The sequence below is a fragment of the Ambystoma mexicanum genome, chromosome 9, assembly GCF_040938575.1.
Source record: "Ambystoma mexicanum isolate Mex_15411 chromosome 9, UKY_AmexF1_1, whole genome shotgun sequence".
In the NCBI taxonomy this organism is placed as follows: Eukaryota; Metazoa; Chordata; class Amphibia; order Caudata; family Ambystomatidae; genus Ambystoma; species Ambystoma mexicanum.
Window position 1 is genome coordinate 844,355,157 of NC_090931.1, and position 21,201 is coordinate 844,376,357.

Here is a 21,201-nt window from a genome sequence, read left to right on the forward strand (position 1 = left end):
ATGGCAGGTGCGCTCACACAAGCTCATGTGTGAACGAGGCAGCATCTGCCGTGGCAACGCCTAGACCTGCATGCCCAGGCTGTCCAGATGGGCACAGCGTTTGATCTATGAACGAACCAATCCCACAGGCTCGTCCATCGCCTCCCTAGAACAAGGGTCAACCTGGTCCCTGCAGAGGGATGTGGCTAAGGGGAGGAGCCAGATGTCGACCTATTTAAAGGCCAGGTTGGCTGGGCCAGTAGAGCCACGGTGGCACTGGCTGCAGGTACTTTACCCAGGTGCCGCCTCTCTCCAGGAGTTCCACCAGCCCCTCCATCTTACCCTCCACCACAGCGCGCCTGTGCACCTTCTTTGTGAGACGCAGAGGTTCCCTCAAGACTGTATTTTTTTAAGTTAAACTTGGGCGCTACATCCTCAAAATGACCAGGATTTTGACGGTGTTCAAGAAGGTGAAGACCCTGAGAGGTGGGCTCGGACTGTCTGCGTCACGTCACTGGAACTTTTCAAGACCTGGCGTCAGACTTTTAAGTGTTCAGGTATAGTACCTTCAAGGAGGTTTTCTCGTTATCGAAGCGTTTGATTCTGTGTCAGGGGGCCAGTACCCGAGCTTGTCATTGCACTAGGGATCCGGTCGCCGTTATGGATCAAGGCACTGGGGAGATACAGCAAGTCTACCCATAGGACTTAAGAAGGCTACCTTTATTGTGTAGGGCGACTACTTCTGAGCCTGGGGTCAGCTGGCCTAACTGAAAATGACCACGGTTTTAGAACTTTGGCAGTGATCCTAACTTCACTGCCTGTTCCGCTCTAAGATGGGAGTGCTCCTTTGCTCACTCCTACTGGGTGTTACTTTAGTTTGGGGCGCTGTTCTTTTTTCATGTAAGCTGTACAAAAGAACTCCCAGTGGTTATGATTAATTCAAAGCTTTCTATCCCGCACTTTTGAAATGTATTCCTTCCAAAAGGAGACATACTCTTGCATTTTCTTTTTCTATTGTACTTTATTTCTGGACTTTTTCTTTTTGTGCGCGGTATGCATTCATGCTCTGTGCTGCGACTGCGCAGCTCATTTGTGTTTTTTACCCTTAAAATCCTATGGGGTAACTAGCGCACCGAAGCTTTAAGGTGGATCAAGGACAGGGATTTGGTTAAAGAAATAATCTATCTATCTATCTATCTATCTATCTATCTATCTATCTATCTATCTATCTATCTATCTATCTATCTAGCTATCTATCCATCCACATATTCAACTTTTTGTATTGCACTTTACACCCATGGGTCTCTAAGCGCTCACATGACATTAACAGCAAAAACCAGAACGAGTCATAGTGGAGGACAGAATAAGGGTGGGGTAATAGATGGGATGGATCGCCAGGCAATGTCAGCCCTGTTGCTCTAGTTACTTTATCTTGGTGTAAAGATACTTCTTTGTTGCTGTTGCAATCTGAATATTTTGGGGATCAATGTCAGGTGGGTCCAGCACATGAACTCTACTAAAAGCTGCAGCAAGATTGCTCAGTCCCTGCTTAAGAGGTCTGTCTGTAGCTGGTAGGTGTGAACCCTCAGATGTTTCATTTATCCTTTCCTCCCTCTGGGCGTCCATTCCTGTGGTGTCATGCACGGCCCACCTTCAACCACAGCACCTCACCCTGGACACATCACCATCTTAAATACAGAAACCGCCATAAGACTGCATGTCGGAGAGATAACCGAACAGCTGGGTTGTGGGGTGTGATGGTGGACTTCTGAAGACACAATTATGCAAACATGATAGTCGAGGTAGGGATGTGGGATCCCTCAGGGGCTGTGTTCACCTTAGATAAAGGATGTATATCTTTTTGACGAAGTCCTGAATAACCTACCTTTCTATGTTGGTCATTCTAGGGCACACCAATGCAGCCAGCCCCCTGCAAAGAATGGGTAGGAATCAAGGACCAGTAACAAGGTGGCATTTAAGGGCAGACGACGACTACCCAGTTCATCCAATGTGCCCATTCTTGATACTCATGGTCCCCAGCTTTACCCTCAGTTCATCAGTAATATTGTTCCTTTTTTCTGTTTCTGGCATGGGCCTTTTTGAACCCATGTACCGTGTTTGGCTACCCCCCATCCCAGAACTCCCAAATAAACCCCCAGTGTCACTCACAGTTTTTCTGGGAACCTGTTACATGCATTATCTGCTCTTTCTGGGATCAAAGGCTTTCTGGTGTGGATCCAGAGCCTGGTTTTGTTAGCAGCCTATCATTGCATCCTCTATTTTTATTTCCACTGTCTCCTTTAAGGAGGGGCTTTTGTGCTAAGTTCCCGGTGGTGGGACCTGGAGAGAATTGTGGTGTGCGGGTGCGTCCAATGAAACAAGGAAAAGAAAAAGGCCCAGAAATTCCAAATCAAGGAGGCCTTAACTCGTGAATTTGTATGTTTTTCTCTGTGGAGTCCTCACTCTTTTTAGTTTTTGCTAATCGTTGGCACCTAAGCACCACCCATAATCTGAAACTATTGGATTGGAGTACATCTAGAAGGGAGATGACATGTGAGGATGGACACACAGCTTGTGGGTGGTATTAAATGATTTACCCACCCATCGACTGCCCCTGGCCATGCTAATCCTTATTGCCATTCCTACCCAGTATCTGCCCCTCCCGACCCAAAACACATCTTCCTGGAGTCTCTTTGAGCTAGTGCTTTCAAGCAGTAAGATCAGACGTTGGCCTGCAAGTGTTACTTCAAAGCAGCCTGCTAAGAGATAATGGCTCAATTGCAGCTGTAACGCACTACTGGTATAATATAAACGTCTTAACCAAGTGTGCCTTCAGTCAATTCATTTATATATGTTCCTTGCACTGATGTCCAGATACAAACAAACATTGAAAAAGCCAACTGTTCTGGCTTGTGTACAGGTGTTAGATATGTATTTGTCAGGCACTGCTATCAAATACCCAGGTAATCACACCTTTTTCCAGCTGTTGCCATCTTATGGCCAAGTAGTACTATTATGGTAGTGTCTGACAAATAACTATCCCATGTCTACACAAAAGCCAAACTGGTTGACTTTGCCAATGCTTGTTTGTTTGGGAGCGGCCGCAGCCGGGTCTCAGGTCTGTCATGAAGCATGCTGCTACTCTCTGTGCCATAAGCCCATCTGGCAATTCAATTACCACAACTTTGTGTGTCCCATTATTGCGGTCTGCAGAAGCCCGGGTACGTGGTTCTTCAGCCTATACATGGATTTTAAAGTAAAGCCCTTTGTAAAACTTTGCAAAGCCATCCGATCCGTTAACATGACCCCTGTGTATGCTTTTTTTTGTTGTTGCAAAGAACTGCAGATTCAATTTACATCAAACATAACAGTAAGCTGAATGCTTGGGTCAGAGTCTGTTAAGATACAATTTTGCCCCATTCTAGGTGTGAAATGCCCAGCCAGCTCTGGCCTTCTGGCGCCCATCACTGTGCATTATGGTACTTGCAGTCCTTATTTCATAGTGGTGAAAATAAAACTACAAGACTACAGAATGACATGAACCAAAAAGAGATGGGCTGCAGAATTTCAATCTTGATAGGGGACAGACTGAGAACTGAGAGGGGTAGTCCTTAGTGCCCTTTCCCTGACACTAGGTAGATGTTTGGAAGTGACAACTTAGATACCAAAGAACATTTCCCTGCACTGGATGATAAGCAACTACAGGGAAGATGTGCCCTGCAGTAGGAAGTGCGATTGCACGGCAAGAGGGGGGCTGCTGTGCAATACGGGAGACTCCAGCGTGCAACGCTATTGAGCTAATCCGGCTCCAGCCTCCCTCCCCCTGAAATGTGAGCTGAGGGGCGGGGCCTCTGCATAGAGCTCTTTGCTTTTTGTTAGCGATGGGCAGAGAAGCCTTTGCTGAAACTAGCGGCTTTAAAGTGTTACTGTATTTGTGCAGAAAAAATGTATTTGTACAAACACAGCAAACCTTAAAACTCCTATTGTCAGGAAAGGCTTCCATCGCTGCTCTGCATCATAAAAATCACATGCACACATCAACCCCCTCGCCACAGATGCGAGCGAACATATAACAACGTGATGTGTTCTTTCACCTCCGAGGGGAGCGGGCTGATGTGTGCCCATGCTTCCTGTTAGGCAGAGACGCGAAGGAAGCCTTTCCTAACAGTGGCAGCGTTAAAGTTTTACTGTGTTGGTGCAGAACAATGTATTTGCACAAGTGCAGCAACACTTTAAAGCTGCTAGTTACAAGAAAGGCTTCCATTGCCTCTCTGCCTCAGAAAAACGAAATGCACACATCAGCCCCCTGCCCACGGATGCGAGCCAGCATATAACAATGTTAAGTGTTCTTTCACATCCAAGGGGGGGGGGGGCGCTGGCTGGCTGATGTGCACACTTGCTTTTTGTTAGGCAGAGGGGCGAGGACGCCTTTTCTGAAACTTGCAGTGTTAAAGGATGTTGTTGCATGTCAGCTCATTATGCATGTACGCATGTGTGCAAGGAGTGCGTGAGTGTATGATGCATGGGACTGGATGCGCATGGGAAGGAGCGAGTGTGTGGTGAATGGGATGTTTAACTGAGTGATTGAATGTGTAATTGTGTGTGGGTGTGTGCGCTTATGTGGAATGCTGGACCAAGTGGCTGATGCTAGCGGTTAGAAGGTGGGGGTGGGGGCATGGTGGTTGGTGACAGAGGGATGGGTGGGCAAAGGGGGATTTCACTAAACATAACATTTTAGTGGACATACATAATAAAGTACACATGATATGCGCTATGTGACTAGAATAGCATTTTGGTGCAGCCAGTCTTGTGATTTATTAATGTGGCATGACCTTTTTTTTACTAGGAATCCGTAACAAAGTAGGCATGATGTGCTATTAAGTGGCTAGACTGGAATTTTGTTATAGCCTGTCTAGCCATTTCATCCTATGTCTTGACATTTTTCACTGGGATGGATATGTTTTCTTCTAGTATCACTACTGGCATTGTAGGCAAAGCAAAAATGAGTGTTTTCATATATGGGAATATTGGCATATTTTGGTGTAGCCAGAATGGAAATGTATGGGCACAACCAGCTTAAAAATGTTTAAACGGCATATATGGTAAATTGAACAGAAATGTACGGTTTGTATCTCATGTGGTAGTTGGATCAGTGGTACACTGTACTTACGTCTTGTCCCCTAGTGGTCGAGTTTGCTTAAAGGGCTGGGCTTTAGATATACAAATTATCAAAGCAACTAAATGTGTATTTTATCTTTAAATCCAATCACTTTGTCATTCTCACTGGCATATTTTGCTTTATTATCGTTGTTAAGAATAGATCTTACGTGTTCATGCGATGATGTTAGCGTACCATAATGCAATGGTATTATGTTATTTGTGTGAATGGCATTAGGCTATGCTGCTGGTATTCTATGTTATCTTTGTCCTGTTATGCTTTGATACACTAGGTTTTGCAAAGCCAGGCTATTCTATGCCATTTCATATTATGTTTGGCTACACTATTACCTCCCATGTGGTCATGCTATGCTAGCTAAGCTTATGTGGTATTTGGTATGGTGTACATTTATTTATTTATTTGCATTTTTATGTGCTCACACAGCCCGGGGGCATCGAGGCGCTGTTACAGGAATATGTCTTAGTTGTGTATTTATAATGCGCTTAATACCCGGAGGTTACTAAGCACGGACCCGTGGATCGAACCTGTGTTGCTTCGTGCTGTCTTGTTTCCAAGGCGAGCATGTTGCCGCTGAGCTATCCTCCCCGCTACATTGCATACGGGTATGCATTTTATTCATGCACAGAAATGAAAGTCTCCTACCTATGCAGAGCCTGCAGTTGCAACCAGAGATATTGTCAACCTAATCTCACACACCTCACATGTAGTCCCTGCACCACCTTGTTCCCCTATGCTTCTTTGCGACTCCCTGCTCACTGTGCTTAGAGAGGCTCAGCTTCACCTCACTGATGATGCCCAACAAGGCTGAAACACGTGTATGGGGTTGCTGTTGGTACTCTTGTTCAGAGAGGAATTGCCATAGCATTTCGGTGCTGGACTGCCCATGTGGGCGGGACAAAGACTGATATGCAAATGGATATTTCCCATCTGTCAAAGGTACAGTGAGCAAAAAGCAGATGGCTGCAAACTCTCAATGTGGTTAACAACCACTGAACAGTTTATCATGCCTTGTTCTTTCGAGAGAGGGGCGCCTGCTACCTTTGTTGAATTCTTTGCGACTCAGACCAATGGCACTTAAGTGCTTTGCAAATGAGAAACGACTTCACAAAACACGGACCAATAACCTGAATTAAGTAGATCTGTTCTGCTTTTCATTGCCTAGTGACTATAGCAGCAGCCATTCTCCAGTGGTAGGCTATGTTGGGTGATTCGGCGCTTGCACTGCTCTGACTCACCACCGCAGTAACTTAAAAGCACTGAATTCTTGTTCGAGGCCCATTTTGCCCCCACCGGGGCCACCAGACCATATACTCTGCTGGGAGGAATAGCATGAACAAGTTTGAAGGTAGGAGGGAGGGAAAGGCGTGTGCAAATGCTGAGGAGCCGGGCATGGCTGAATGCTTGAGCTAGTATGGATGCATGTTGCCGCTTCTATGCAGACTATCTTCTAGAGAGAGGCGATACGGGAGAGTATATGTTGAGCTACTTATATGCACTGCGATTACAAGGCCTTTTTGGAGTAATATGACATAGATAGGGTAGGGTTGGTTAGGTGAGAGTCTTGAGACCGTGCCCGGGTAATCCTGGTAGATATAGAGGTGAGTAGGCTTAAAATAGCTTTTGCGTATAGTTATGGTACTGGAGATAACTCCTGAGAATGATATGATATGCTTGGTTATTCATAACATGCTTAATACCCAGAGGTTTCTAAGAGCGGACCCGGGGTACGAACCTGTTTTGCTCCGTGTTGTCTTGCTTCCAAGGCGAACACGTTGCCCCTGAGCTATCCTCCAAGATGAGAAGGTGGCTTAATCCCAGAGTAGGGCATGTGAGAGGTGAATGCTGGTAACACATCCTAGTGGACCTTTATTCATTCTCCTGATGCCGCCTCAGTATACCACCAAACAGCCTGCGCTACCCAACCTTCCATCAACTGCAAAATCAAGGACAAGTCACCTGCATGTGATGGACACCGGGCTCCCTCAGCGGTGCCCAGCAAAAAGCTGCAGCGATGCACTCTTGGGATTCATAAGCCAATGTGCAGCCATGTGGTCCCAACGATCAGTGCATGAAGAGCCCTTAGCATTGTTGCACCAGCGCGCCCCGATCCTCACCGATCCAGTTCCTGTCCTATCATAATAGGAGTACATAGGCTCTTCCCCCTCCGCGTCAACATTCTAACCACCATCAATAACGACCACCATCATCCCTATCAGCTCCTGTTGCTGGGACTTCTTCGACGGGAATGGCCACTTCATCCATTAGTCTCAGGGACCCTCAGAGGCGGTGGGCTCTTCGCGTCCGTTCCCAGTATCTTCTGACTTTAACCTTCCCCTGAATGGATTTCCATTCAATTTCCAGACAAGTTTATTGTAACCACATAGGTTTGCGGTATCTTTGAACGGTTACCTTGATTGCGTTTGTGGTTTTCCTAGATTCTTGGGCACAAAGCCATCCTTAAGACCTCCTGAATGTCAGAATACCATACAGACTGCCTTTACGCCCCACATAAACCATTGCGCTCGGAGGGTTATTTTTCTCAAACTGTATTTTACTCTTCCCTGTGGATTCCTGCATTGCCAGCCTGCATGGATCTGGTTTCCATACCTTTGAAGTGACACAAAAAAACTGCTCTCCTTTAGCCAGAAGATAACAGAAAAGCAAGTCATTTATTTGCCAAAATTAATACGAGGAAATGGTACGACGTTGTTACATCACCTGTTTTTTTCGATTTGTTTTTTTCGGACAGTTTTTGCCCGAAAAAACTCATCGAAAAATATAGGAGGGTGGGGGGTAATGGTATGTGAGGGATATCGGGCGTGGGGAATAGGTAACAAATAATAGGGTAGGCGGAGCTTGGGAGAAGCCCCCCTTAAATACAAAAATACAAATGTCAATGAGTTTTTCTGGCAAAAAACTGTCTGCAAATAACTCAAGGAGAAAAAAAACGGCGATGTAAGAACAGAGAAAGGAGGAAAAAGGTTTTCATCTCTTCTAAAAGATATGCGAGTGTTTTGGTTCCACCCAAATAAATTCTCAAGAATACATCTCATCAGCTGACAGCATGTGTTTAGTTTCTGGGCTGGACAGTGATCTCATTTCCGGCTCCCATAAGGGCACGTTTAATTGTGCTGACCCACTCCAGGTGCGTTAGGATATGAAGCTAGGAGCTAGTGAAAGATGGACTTCGCTGCTTAGACCCAATCTTGCTGTCTGTTGGTTCTAAGCCGGGCACCCAGATGGGAACACTGCTCCTATCACAATCTCCCGCTAGCAGAGAACCCAAGGAATTGCTTCCATCACTAGTTGGGCAATGTTATCAGGTTAGAGTGACCAGGGAAAGTTTTGATAAGGTCCGGTTTTCGAGGCAAGGCAGGACGGAGGAGTATTTGTATTTGTGGGCATACTTGAATGAGCTGTATGGATAGTTTGGATTGAATACTACTGTATATTCTTGGTGATAAGGGGGGTTGTCAAAGGATTGTGTGTGTATGTGATTAGGTGAGTGTGCCCCCATTTTTTATTTATTTTTTTGTTTGTTTCTTTTGAGTTTAGATTTAATTTAGTTGGGGATTCAATGTTCTTTTTGACTTTTAGTGTAATTGCTGTAGAATTTGGTATTTGTATTAATATATCACCAATAATTGTTACTTATATGATATGGATTGTACTTGGAGTTTATTTCCACTTGTAGATATTCGAATATTTTGTTTCTCTGAAAATAAGAAAATAAAATAATCATGAAAAAAAAAGACATTCCAGGGAAGGTTTTAACAGCTCCTTCACATGAAACCCATTGAAGGAAAATATGCCTTGTGTTCATTCTTATGAGTCCATCAAGTTGGACTCACTGGCTGCTCCTCGGCATCACTTTCTGGATCTAGACTCAATTTCAGGAGCCAGGGGGAGACATGGTGGCGGAAGCACTGTCCTCTAAGACACAACCCGATCAGATTTAGGGACATACCACGATCTCAAAACACAAACAGAATGCAATGCTACCAGGGGTGGACTGGCCCATAGGGAACTCTGGCGATTTCCCAGTGGGGCTCTGCACACTGGGCCTCTTTTGTGTGGTATTTTCAAATGTTCCCATAGGAAAAGGGTTGGGCTTGCTGAAAATGTGTAACATGGGGCCACTTTGAAACTTATTTCCAGGGCCTCTTTTGCTTCCCAGTCCACCCCTGAATGCTACATCTTTGTGGAGAGGTCTATTGTGATTTGTGATGCTGATTGCTCAAGCTCTTGGTTAACGGATAATTAAGTGGGATTTCTTTTTCCACAGGCCAAGTCAGCAAACCTTGTGCTGGAAGATGGAACCAAGATCAAGGGCTATTCGTTCGGGCACCCGACCTCTGTCGCTGGAGAAGTCGTCTTCAATACCGGTCTGGCGGGGTGAGTCTTCCCTAAAGTGCGCGCACCCATACACACGCACACCCAGGCGCGCGCGCGCACGCACACACACACACACACACACACACACCATATTGAGTTCCACTTACAACAGACCCTACACAGGATTCATACAGTCACCAGAGGAGGTTGCGCATTATAAACACCATGACCACGATCCAGATACACTACACGTGCCTTCCAAATAAACACGCACAAGACCGGATCCACCAGCATAATCAAGACTGTACTATGCAACATACCCAAAGCAACACCGTTGGTACTAAACTTTCACCTCCCCACTCAAATATTTGTTTTTCTAACTTCACTTAAACACTACCCTAACTCTTATTTTCCATACTTCATAAATGCTTCGCAGGGTCTAGCACATGCTAGCACACTGTCGCTTGCACAGCTCAACAATGTCACATTAACTGACATATACATGTATAGTGTATTACTCACACTCTGTAACCCTCACACACACAATCCCGTTCAGGTGTGTGCACGCACGCATTTTCCTTGCAGATTCACAATACATAATCCCTTCTGTGCACAGAAACACACACAGTACACAAAAACACACACAGTACACAAACACACACACAGTACACACACACACCACACACACACACAACACACACCCCACACACGCACACACACACATACACACACAGACACACCACACACCACACACACATTCACTTTTTTCTGAATGCTCTCAGAATCACTCTCAACGTGAGCTAACACTATGTAAATGTGGTCTCGTGTTGTTCCTTTGCATTGTGCCAGGTATACCGAGGCCATTACAGACCCCAGCTACCGGGGGCAGATCCTGACACTGACCAACCCAATCATCGGCAATGGGGGAGGCCCAGACACCAAAGCTGTGGACGAGATTGGGCTGCGAATGTTCATGGAATCTGAGCGCATCCAGGTACAGACCCTCTAGCACATGGATACTTAGGGAACAAGCACGAACAAGAGCACTTCCTGAGCAAAGGGGAACCTTTGAGCCCCAGTGGAAGTCATGGTGAGGTAGATTAGGTATCAGGTGGGGCATGCTTTGTGGAGCAGGTGTGGTTGCTTCACCAATGCTGTGGTTGTCAAGCCTAGCTAGGAAGCAACAGAGCTCTGTACAAGTAATTTGGCGTTATCAGAAGCTGGAGGAAGGGGAGGTTACAAGTTATTGCACATTGGATACCCCATACTACGCGGGCTGCACGTCCCCAAGAGTAGAAGTGACCCTTGGGGTTACCCTGAAGACCTGGATCTTAAGTTCCTTCTTGAACTGCAGGAGCATTGGAGTGGTCTGGATTGCAACCAGGATGGCGTTCCAATCGGCTGGATCTTAGCGAGAGAAGGCCTTTTTCCTGGTTTTCTTTTTGTGTGCCGGTTAAGTCTCGGGCCTCGCATTGGCCTCGCTCCTAGAGGAGTGCATCCCACCTGTGCCCACATGTCTCCTGGCTGAGAAGGCTGGTGTTCGGGCGGTAGTGGTGGCCGCATATATGACGCCGGCAGGTTTGAAGGGTATCCTGGCTAGTATGAGTAGCAAGAGTAATTTTATGGGGACACGTGGTCACATGTGTTAGTTCCTATAACGAGGCCTGCAAGGGTGGTTGAAGAGAATTCAGAGGAGACCCTGGGTCTCATTACAAGTTTGGAGGTAGCCAAGGTGCTATTAGCGCCATGACTGCCCCCAAAATCGTGTCCGGGTTCCTTGAATGAGGATTTACCGGGTCATTCCGACCTTGGAGTACCCAGTAATTCCTCATTCAAAAAGCCAATCCCCATTCCCATTTGAGCCCCCATAGGGCTTAATGGGGATGGAGCTAATAATGGGCCTGTCAATAACGGGCCCGTTATTAGCTCCCTGGTTCCCTTGCGGGACCCGCAAAGGACGTCTGGTCTGACCAGACGTTCTGAGGGGGTCCCGCAAGGGAACCTCGTAATAGGGCTGAATGGGTTTACCGGCACCGGCAGCAATACCGGTGCCGGTAAACCCATTCCGCCAACCTCGTAATGAGGCCCCATATGTGTGGCTGGGATTTTTTCGGGCAAGCTTTGCACCATCTTGCACCAGCTTGGGGTGTCTCGCCTGGACTGTGTCTTTTCGATCTTCATCTCCTGTGTGGTGTACCCAAGCCATGTGTCCTGGGGCCATTGAGTCTATACTTTCCCCATGTAAATCCCCACTTCCCGAACTGCCCTATGCTCCTCACAAGGGCTGCCACCCCTGGGAGTCAGATAACGTTGTCAGCATCTGTGCCAGGCTGCGTCAGTCTTGCCTAATTATAAGGGGCCTTCGCAGCTGGATTGTTCATCCCAGGCACAGTCGCGAGGGCATTGCCACTGTTGCGTTAGAAAGGCGGGTGGAGTCTGGGGAGGGAAAAGGTCACCCAAATCGAATAAGTTTCACACTGAATGATAACATGCATTTGGGCAAAGCAGCCAGTCCCAAGGTCAATACCACTTTAGGCTGAGTGCCACCCCCGGGGAAAGATGGTACCGACCTCGAGAATTAAAAAGAAGTACAGAGAGAGAGAGAGAGAGAGAGAGAGAAAGAGAGAGAGAGAGAGAGAGGGGAGGAGAGAGGGAGAGAGAGAAAGAGAGAGAGAGGGGGAGAGAGAGAGAGAAAGAAAGAGAGAGAGAGAGAGAGGGGGGAGAGAGAGAGAAAGGGAGAGAGAGAGGGCGAGAGAGAGTGTGAGAGAGAGGGGAGAGAGAGAGAGGCAGCGAGAGATAGAGTGAGAGAGAGAGGGAGAGAGAGAGAAAGGCAGGTTAAGAGCGAGGCAGGTATATGCGGCCTTCCTGGTTATTTACCTGGTGTCCAGTCACCCATGTATTCTGTAATATCTTGGCGTGTTTATTTTGTGACTTTAGCACAGTGCCGCCAATGCGCCTTACACAATGTCTTGCCTCACCAGGTTTCAGGGCTGCTGGTCCTAGACTACAGCAACGAGTACAGCCACTGGCGGGCGGCCAAGTCTCTGGCAGAGTGGCTGCACGAGGAGAAGGTGAGTGATGTCAGGGGTTAGGCCGGACACAGGTAAACCTGTTGGTTCAAGTGCTTACTGGAATTGAGTATGAGAATATACATTTCCTATTTGTGATGCGGTCCTGCCATCCTGTGGATGACGTTAGAAATTGCAGCTTGTAGAAAAATAAAACGGAATGTTTGTCATCTTCAAGAGGAGCCGGTGATGGTTTAGACCTTCTTTTAAAACAATGCCATTGTCTAATTGACAGTTCTAAATGCTTATTTTGTGCTACTGTATACCATTTTAATAACCAATGGAAGCGTAGGCGACCTATTTTCGAAGCAGCTATAAAGAAAGGGGAGTAACCGCAGGTGAAATGTTGGAAGCTGGGATGGGGAGTAGTGCAGTGGAGATGCTACACAGGGCCACTGATGTACGGGGGGGAAAGCAGACGCAGCCCCCAGCAAAGGTACCACCTTTGCCTACGTTTTAATCGCAATATATCAAACTTAATCCCTAACTCCATACTAAACAAACCATAGATTACTTTTCAGAAAAACGTATGGTATGACCATATATAACATATGTCTAAAAAACCTATAAACATCAAGAAGATAAAGACATTAGAATAAAAACGAAGCTATCATGAACCGCACCAACTTGGGAGTCGTTCTCCCTGGCTAATCCAGTGTTGAAGTGTCACTTTGGGCGGCTCGGGTGCCCGCTTCCGCCTGTGCAGAGTCCTCATTCAGTGTGGGTCCCTCAAAGTCGTTCTTGCAGCGCTGGCGCATGCGCCCTCTGAACCAATGGCCAGGGGTGTATCTCAGGTCGGCTGCCTGGAAAACTGCCCCGCGGAGTTGGGGAGCGGCAGGCCCTTTCAGAGGATGAACCATTTACTACTTCCCACAAGGACAAAGAAAGATTTGCTCTCTGCGCATCCCACCTTTTGCAAAGGTCGTATCAGATTTCCACATGAACCAAGAGATTTGTCTGCGAGTTTTCTTCCCCAACCCTTCGCTGGAGGACGCCAGACCCAGAGCACCATATCTGATATCCATATTTTAGTCATAATAAAACGGATCCCTGATCAGATTAGGTTCTTCTTCTGGGCCTACGAAGGCAATCGATCGTCCTTAGGTAGTCAATTCGGACATTTTGGCTGACCATGCTCCCCCATTTCTGACCCAATTTCCAATTCCTAAAATGATTTTCTTAACCTTCAGCTGCTACTTTTTTAGTGCATGAAATGATATACCGCTCTGTCTGCAGAATTAAAGGAAGGTCACACAAGAGTGGAAGGTGAATACTACATTTCAGGTATTTCCCAAACACTAAGTTAATTGTATCTTAACCCAGCAATCTCAAAAGAGGTCCTGCAGTTCACCTTTTTCAAGACCTGGTGTGTGCACGAGCACCCTCAGAGCTCTGACACCTTACATCTACCCTGACTTGACATGCGTCTTTGTTCATTAGTACTCAGGCCTTTTCAGAGCTCTCCTTTCTCAATAGGACTATTTCCTGATCTGCAGCAGGCCCTTGAGTCCCAACAGGGTAAAATCCTCAGAGCACCCATAATGCACTGCTATGCTGATTTGCTGTGTGCATTAACATCCCAGTAATTACCTATCCTCAAAGCTCTCCTAAAGCAGAGCCATACACTGTAGTTCCCTCGGAACTGAGGCGCGGAGCTCTCAAGACACTTCCACTCCTTGACTTGCGCTGTGCTCTAATATCCGAATATTGATGCATCCACAGCACTCTCAACCCTGTCCTGACTTGTGATGCGCACTCTTGAGTACTGAGACATCCCTGTAGCGCTGGTAACGCTCCCACATCCTGACTTTCATGATACATCTAGAGCTGGGTTGTACATTTAGTATCATTGTATGCGAATGTATCTCATGAATATTAATGAGAGGGTGTCCTGAAAACCCGACATGTGTCCGGCCCTCGAGGCCTGGAGTTAGATAACTCTGATGTAGAGCGTAATAACACCTTTCATCTAAAAAGCGAGCACAGGGCGTGAATGCACCACCTGCAGAGACTTATCAAAGCTGCATCTTCAGGTGTTTGAGTTCTGAAGGGGCCAACTTGAACGTTCAACATTTCGAGTTTATTGAAATGAGCACCACTAAGCTGGGTACTTGTGGTCACTGCAAACATGTGTCCATAAGGTGTAGGTTCCCGTGCAAATGTGCTCAGTGGTTGACTCACTTTCCAGAGCTATGCATGTAACCCACAGGTCACAGGTTAGGATCCAGTGCACTGGCAAGTGTCTGCCGAGGAGAACCAGATATAGCCTGCAGAAAGCTAGCTCCCCTCATAGTAATATAGCTCAGGGGGTACTGTGTCTGCTGCAGAGCTACGCATATAACCCAGAGGCCACAGGTTAGAATCCAATGCACTTGCAAGTGCCTGCTGAGGAGATCCAGGTATAGCCTGCAAACAGCTAGCTCCTCTCATAGTAATATAGCTCAGCGGGTACTGTGTCTGCTGCAGAGCCATGCATATAACCCAGAGGCCACAGGTTAGAATCCAATGCACTTACAAGTGCCTGCCGAGGAGAACCAGGTATAGCCTGCAGACAGCTAGCTCCTCCCATAGTAATATAGCTCAGGGGGTACTGTGTCTGCTGCAGAGCCATGCATATAACCCAGAGGACACAGGTTAGAATCCAATGCACTTACAAGTGCCTGCTGAGGAGATCCAGGTATAGCCTGCAGACAGCTAGCTCCTCTCATAGTAATATAGCTCTGGGGGTTCTGTGTCTGCTGCAGAGCTACGCATATAACCCAGAGGCCACAGGTTAGAATCCAATGCACTTGCAAGTGCCTGCTGAGGAGATCCAGGTATAGCCTGCAAACAGCTAGCTCCTCTCATAGTAATATAGCTCAGCGGGTACTGTGTCTGCTGCAGAGCCATGCATATAACCCAGAGGCCACAGGTTAGAATCCAATGCACTTACAAGTGCCTGCCGAGGAGAACCAGGTATAGCCTGCAGACAGCTAGCTCCTCCCATAGTAATATAGCTCAGGGGGTACTGTGTCTGCTGCAGAGCCATGCATATAACCCAGAGGACACAGGTTAGAATCCAATGCACTTACAAGTGCCTGCTGAGGAGAACCAGGTATAGCCTGCAGACAGCTAGCTCCTCTCATAGTAATATAGCTCTGGGGGTTCTGTGTCTACTGCAGAGCTCTGCATGTAACCCACAGGCCACATGTTAGAATCCCTGCCCAGTGCTTTAAGTGGGATAAGAAACTGAAGGGGGGGCTCCTGCGTGCTGTGATTCATATTTTTGAGGGTGAGGCCTAAAAAAGCTATGGCAAACCCTCAAATCGCAAAGCCTTTAAAAGAGGTGGGGCCTACATAATTAAGAGTGACCCAACAGACCCAATTGAATTTTCATACATGCAACGGAAGGGGAGTAAAGCCTACTTTACAATATATATAAATGTGCTTAAACATATTGACCAAAATAAATATATTCATTTATCGAATAGAACTTCAAATCCAAACGGTCACTGCACCATGCAAACCCATAGACCTTTGAAAGAAATCTGTGAGTCTTATGTACTAATTAACATCATTGGGATGACAATACTTTAATATAATGTGTTTCAATGATCAAACCTGTTTGAACACCTAATTCAACTGATGTATTTGTAAATATGATTGATAGTGACATCTACTGGTGAAGATTAGTAGTGTCACTCAGCTTTGTGTTTACATTACGGCAAAGAAGCGATTTGGCCAGGAAAGTCAGTTCCCAGAGCCCTGCAGAGCCCCGGCATTTGGAAGTGCTGAGTTGAGCCTTTGCTACCCCCGGCCCACCTAAAGCCCTGTCCCTGCCTTTCAAACAGAAATGTTCACCCTGGTAGTGTGGGCTCACATAAAGATAGGACTTGGGTGCAGTGGCGTCGCCAGGAATCAAATTTAGGAGGGGCACAGTGGGGCCCATAGACAAAAGTAGGGGGGCACAGACAAAAGTAGGTAGAGAAAATGGTCACTGCTCGTTTTAGGTAGGGAGGGCACAAGGGGGGGCACAGCGTTTCACAGGGGGGGCCTACCTCCCCACGCCCCTTAGCTACGCCACTGCTTGGGTGCCTAGAGTATGAGCATTTTCTAAAAATGTAAGCCAATCGAATTCTTTTTGTGCCACAAAATGTCCTTTATTTCAATCGTTTCGAATCAGGAAGCTGTGGCACGTGGGTGTTCTCTCTGCTCGTTGCCCCATTCCGATGGCATGCCCCCCCGACCCCCAACATAAACACGATGAAAGATGGGCGTTTTGATTTAGAAAAGAGGAACATGGTCCAATTTACAATTGAAATTATTGGGCAGAAAGGATTTTTATAACAGGAACAATATGTACATTGCACACATATGTGTCAAATATTGGCCCGAAAATAGTAACTGTCCCTAAACAAAAAAAGGAAAACCAAAACTTAACAGAGTGCTGTACTGTCATTGACCGTTTTGCATGTTAACGATAATGACATCATCAACATGAAAAAGGGACTACGGAAGTACAGACCTCTTCAGGGTTCCCTGTAATAAGGTTCCTTTTTAATGTTCATTTCCTCCAAAGAGCCTTTATCACACGGGTGTACCATTTATGGGTGCTTAGGGGTGCACAGGTGGGTGTCGAGTGTGCCATTTTCACAAAGGGGTCAAGGGCCACTGGCCAAGCAGCACCCTGGCTGCTCACAATTCAGGCTTGCACCTGTTACTTCAGCCTGCGGCCCAAACCTCCTGATTGGCCAGCTGTCCCAGCTGGCTTCTAATGAAAGTCAGGTTTTGGCGAACTTTACTGGGTGGGGACCCTTCTCAATTCCCACAAAAAAACAGGTGTCTTTACTACTATTGGTCTTCTGATAGTGAAAGCTGCTTCTATCTGCGTGTGCCCCCAGTGATGGGAAAGTCCATACGTACAATGCTGATATCTCACTTTCTCTCTCCTCTCTGGATTGTGTTTTTGCAGGTGCCGGCCCTTTATGGAATTGATACTAGAATGTTGGCCAAAACCATCAGAGATAAGGTAAGCCTTTTGCATACCCTTCCACATGTGCCCCCGGCCCCCCTTTAAGACACAGCAGCGAGGCAGACATCTTGAGGTCCTGCACTGTGGATCAGTGATGAATGTGTGTAGCATTTTGAAGATTTCACCTCCTATGCAGATGCCAGTGGATCAATGAACTCATAGGCTCCTTAATTTACATCCACACAAAATGGGGTACAATTTCAATCTGCTGCTAACTATTTCAACATTATATGCAGAACTTTCCAAAAATGAGTTGCCTGAGCTAATAATACTTTTTTTTGGCAGGCTTTTCCTGACTTGCAACTAGCGCTGCATCCTTTGAGCTAGTCTTTCAGCATGCACTTCTCTATCCTGTACTTGCCTCCCAGTAGAAGGAAACCAGTGCCCTCCATCGGTAGAAGGACACCCATCACCTCCCTCGTTCCCTGATCGAGAGCGATGCACGTCCTTATATTCTGACTTGCTCTCCCCAGAACAACCCGCTCACAGAGTGATTGATTTTTTCCCCGCAGGGTACAGTGCTGGGAAAGATCGAGTTTGAAGGGGCGCCTGTGGAATTTGTGGATCCCAACAAAAGAAACTTGATTGCTGAAGTTTCGACCAAGGTGAGATCTTGACTCGCTTGCATGCCTGTGTCATCAATGGGGTCAAAATGTAGCACCCATAAGAGCCTGCCGTGTTATCTAATATCCAAAGCAACCAACCCACTTGAAATGTGTGATTTGCAGTGGATTGACAGCTTGGACCGAATTCATCAAGTGAGAGCCCAATCAACGCTGCCTTTTTTTTTGGAAGCAAGAATTTAACATCTGGTAGTCCTTCTCCAGGGGGTAACTTGCAGTTGTAAAGGCATAGAAAAAGCGTCTTTGCAGGAGCCTACTCTCGCATACTCTCCAGACTACCTCTCAGCGCCCGTCCAGTACATGCACCACTCCAGGACACATTGCACAACACTTCTGCCATAAGAATGCAGCTATCCCCCATGATAAAAATGTGGTGAAGCTGCACGCATAATGTCTCTCCTGCTCTCGCACACCCCCCGAACTACCTCTCAGCACCCATCCACATGCCAGCTGGACTTGGGCGCCTAGCAGGGACTTGGCCACCCCTACCTACCTTTGGATTGGCTATAATGCAAACACGCATTCTAAATCTCTCTGATGACTTTACCATACCTGACTTCTGTCCCCGGGAGTGTTCAACCTACAGCGCCTTGGGACCATACCAATGGTGAAAGGCGCTATACCAATTACAATGACACTGCATTACATTATAACCATGGCCAGGCTGCTTAGTGTTAATGTCCCGATGGTTCAGTTCAGTGAAAATGGGAGCAGTTCATTATTAAGGAAGACAGTTTTTCTTTTGGGCATAAACTGCCTATGCTGACTAGGGTTGTAGAGCAAGTTGCTTGTGGCTACCAACGCTGTTGTGGTCATGAGACAGAGGTGTTTTAATGTGAATTTGAATCCGTTTAATTTCTTCTTTTTTTCCTTGTTCTCGATACAACTGTCAGGTTTTCTAATTTTTTTCCTTGTAAACTTTTCGCAGGAGGGTGCCTAGACTCCTCGCCCTCCTCAAAATATTGACATGTCATTCTAAAATGGCAGTTAATATTTGTACTCTATGCATTTGAATCAGTCGCCGATTAGCCCACTTAAAAACCTCTGACTTGCCCTCAAGCCTTCTGGGTAAGTTGCCAGTGTTTCCGGGCTGCTTATACTGATAGTGGAGTGTGATGCTTGGTCACCAATGCTCTTGTGCCCAATACCCTGACCTTTTCAAAAACTCATTTCTTAATTTTATCTAGTACTTCTTTTTCTTGCACAGCACTATGCTGGCAGGGCCCCTAGACCCATTTTCTCATGTTATTCATGTTAACCTTTGGCAGGAGAGGACCTGGCTCCAGGTGATCTATGCTGTTCATGCTGGTAGTGGTTGTCTGCTTGGATACTGATGCTGTTGCACCCATTCCCCTTAAGCGTTTTAACTTAGTTTCTTTTATTTCTCCTGTTATTATTTTAATTATTTCTTCTCTTCCGTGTAAAAAACTGCATTGGGATAGTTCCCATTTACTCTTGGTAGATCTTCTCAGCAGTGTGCATGGGCACTCTGCACATTACTGTCTGCATGTTTTCCCATTCTAAAATGGCTGCCAATCTTTTTTACTCTATTCATTTGATCCAGTTGCAAATCCCCCTGTGTACAATCAACTGACTTGCCCCTGAGTCAAGCGCTTATGGCTACAGCATGTGCGCAGAGTGAATGGGCACAGTGGGCAAACTACTGGTGAATTAGGGGCAAACCCAGCTGTTTTCTGGCCACGTGGTGTGCAGGCTTAAGGCTCCCCTCTTGAGACGTTGATCCCAAATGATAATTATCAAATAATCTGCCAATATTCCACAGAAACGCAGCTACAACGGACAACCAAAAAGCATTTACTATTCATACATTATTCCATCATCTGATATCAGCCACAATATTAATAGTATTATTGGCTACTTAATGAATGTCCGGTCAGCAGTTAAGAAGATAGCTTGCATTCATGATCTCCTATTAGATCCATCAGGTCGGCCAAGGATCGAATTCCCCAGAAGCTGCCAAGCCCCACTGCCTCCTTGGCAGCGTTCATGCAGCAACCCCAAAATGAACCCGCCGCGCTCTTAACCCTCACAAGGGAATGTGGTGTGCATAGCATAACACACTTCAGAAGCTCCCTCTCTCTGGAGCCTTGCAGAGGAGACCGAAGTACATCTACCATTAGCTTCTATTTGAAGGAGTATTTCAGCCTTTCCGTGACACATTCTTCTGTAATCAGCAACATTACCTGACTGCCCCTGCACTATGCTTAGGGGCTGATTATTATCTCAACTGCTAAACCTCAGTTCTTTGACTAAACTGAAGGCCCCGGAGAAATAGTGTAGGCTGCTTGAAAGGAACTATTACAGGGTAGCTGTCTGCTTTTCTCTGTTTTCTGTTATTTACATTCATATGTCTGCTTTTCTCTGCTTTTCCAGCAAGGCCTTCTAAGCCTTTTCATGGAGATGAATAGTTCTGTTCAGCTATGTACAAACGCTATTACTCAGAGTCACCCAAAACAGTACCTTCATATAATTCACACACTGAGCTAGCTGTAATCGGCCAAAAACCTTGCTGATCTCTGCCATCAACTGCACCAAATGACCAAACTCTGGTCCCCCGCCCCTGGGGAACAAGAGGGACCATCCACACTGCGGCAGCACCTGAAAGATAGGAAAGGATTAATGTCACCTTGGCTGCATCAGTAGGAAAGGACTCAGGTCGACACACAAAGTGCAGTTCACATTGGGCCTCATTACGACCCTGGCGCTAATGTGTTAACGGCGCTGTAAAAGGCTGCGGCGCCATTAACCCATTAGCGCCTTATTACGAGGTCCCTTTGCGGGACCCGACCTTAACGGCTGGTCTAGACCAGCCGTTAAAGTAGGGACCCGCAAAGGGACCTTCGCGGTAAGTATGGTACTGCAATTTGCGGTACCGTACTTAGCACCATCGCCATTCCCATTATGCCCCATGGGGCAAAAATGGGAATGGGGAAGGGCCATGGGGAAATGGGGAAATACCGCCCCGCCAACCTTGGAATGGGGCGG

The 21,201-nt window shown here is 46.6% G+C and overlaps 1 protein-coding gene across 1 annotated transcript in view; it reads left to right on the forward strand.

Moving 5' to 3' along the window:
• Nucleotides 1-257: 257 nt before the first annotated feature.
• CPS1 (carbamoyl-phosphate synthase 1) overlaps nucleotides 258-21,201 on the forward strand; it is a 236,985-nt gene continuing 216,041 nt past the window's right edge. The window contains exons 1-6 of the mRNA XM_069615912.1: nucleotides 258-536; nucleotides 9,444-9,553; nucleotides 10,343-10,487; nucleotides 12,475-12,564; nucleotides 17,513-17,569; nucleotides 18,085-18,177. Of these exons, the coding sequence (XP_069472013.1) occupies nucleotides 420-536; nucleotides 9,444-9,553; nucleotides 10,343-10,487; nucleotides 12,475-12,564; nucleotides 17,513-17,569; nucleotides 18,085-18,177 (612 nt within the window). The 5' untranslated portion in view covers nucleotides 258-419. The remainder of the gene's footprint in view (nucleotides 537-9,443; nucleotides 9,554-10,342; nucleotides 10,488-12,474; nucleotides 12,565-17,512; nucleotides 17,570-18,084; nucleotides 18,178-21,201) is intronic.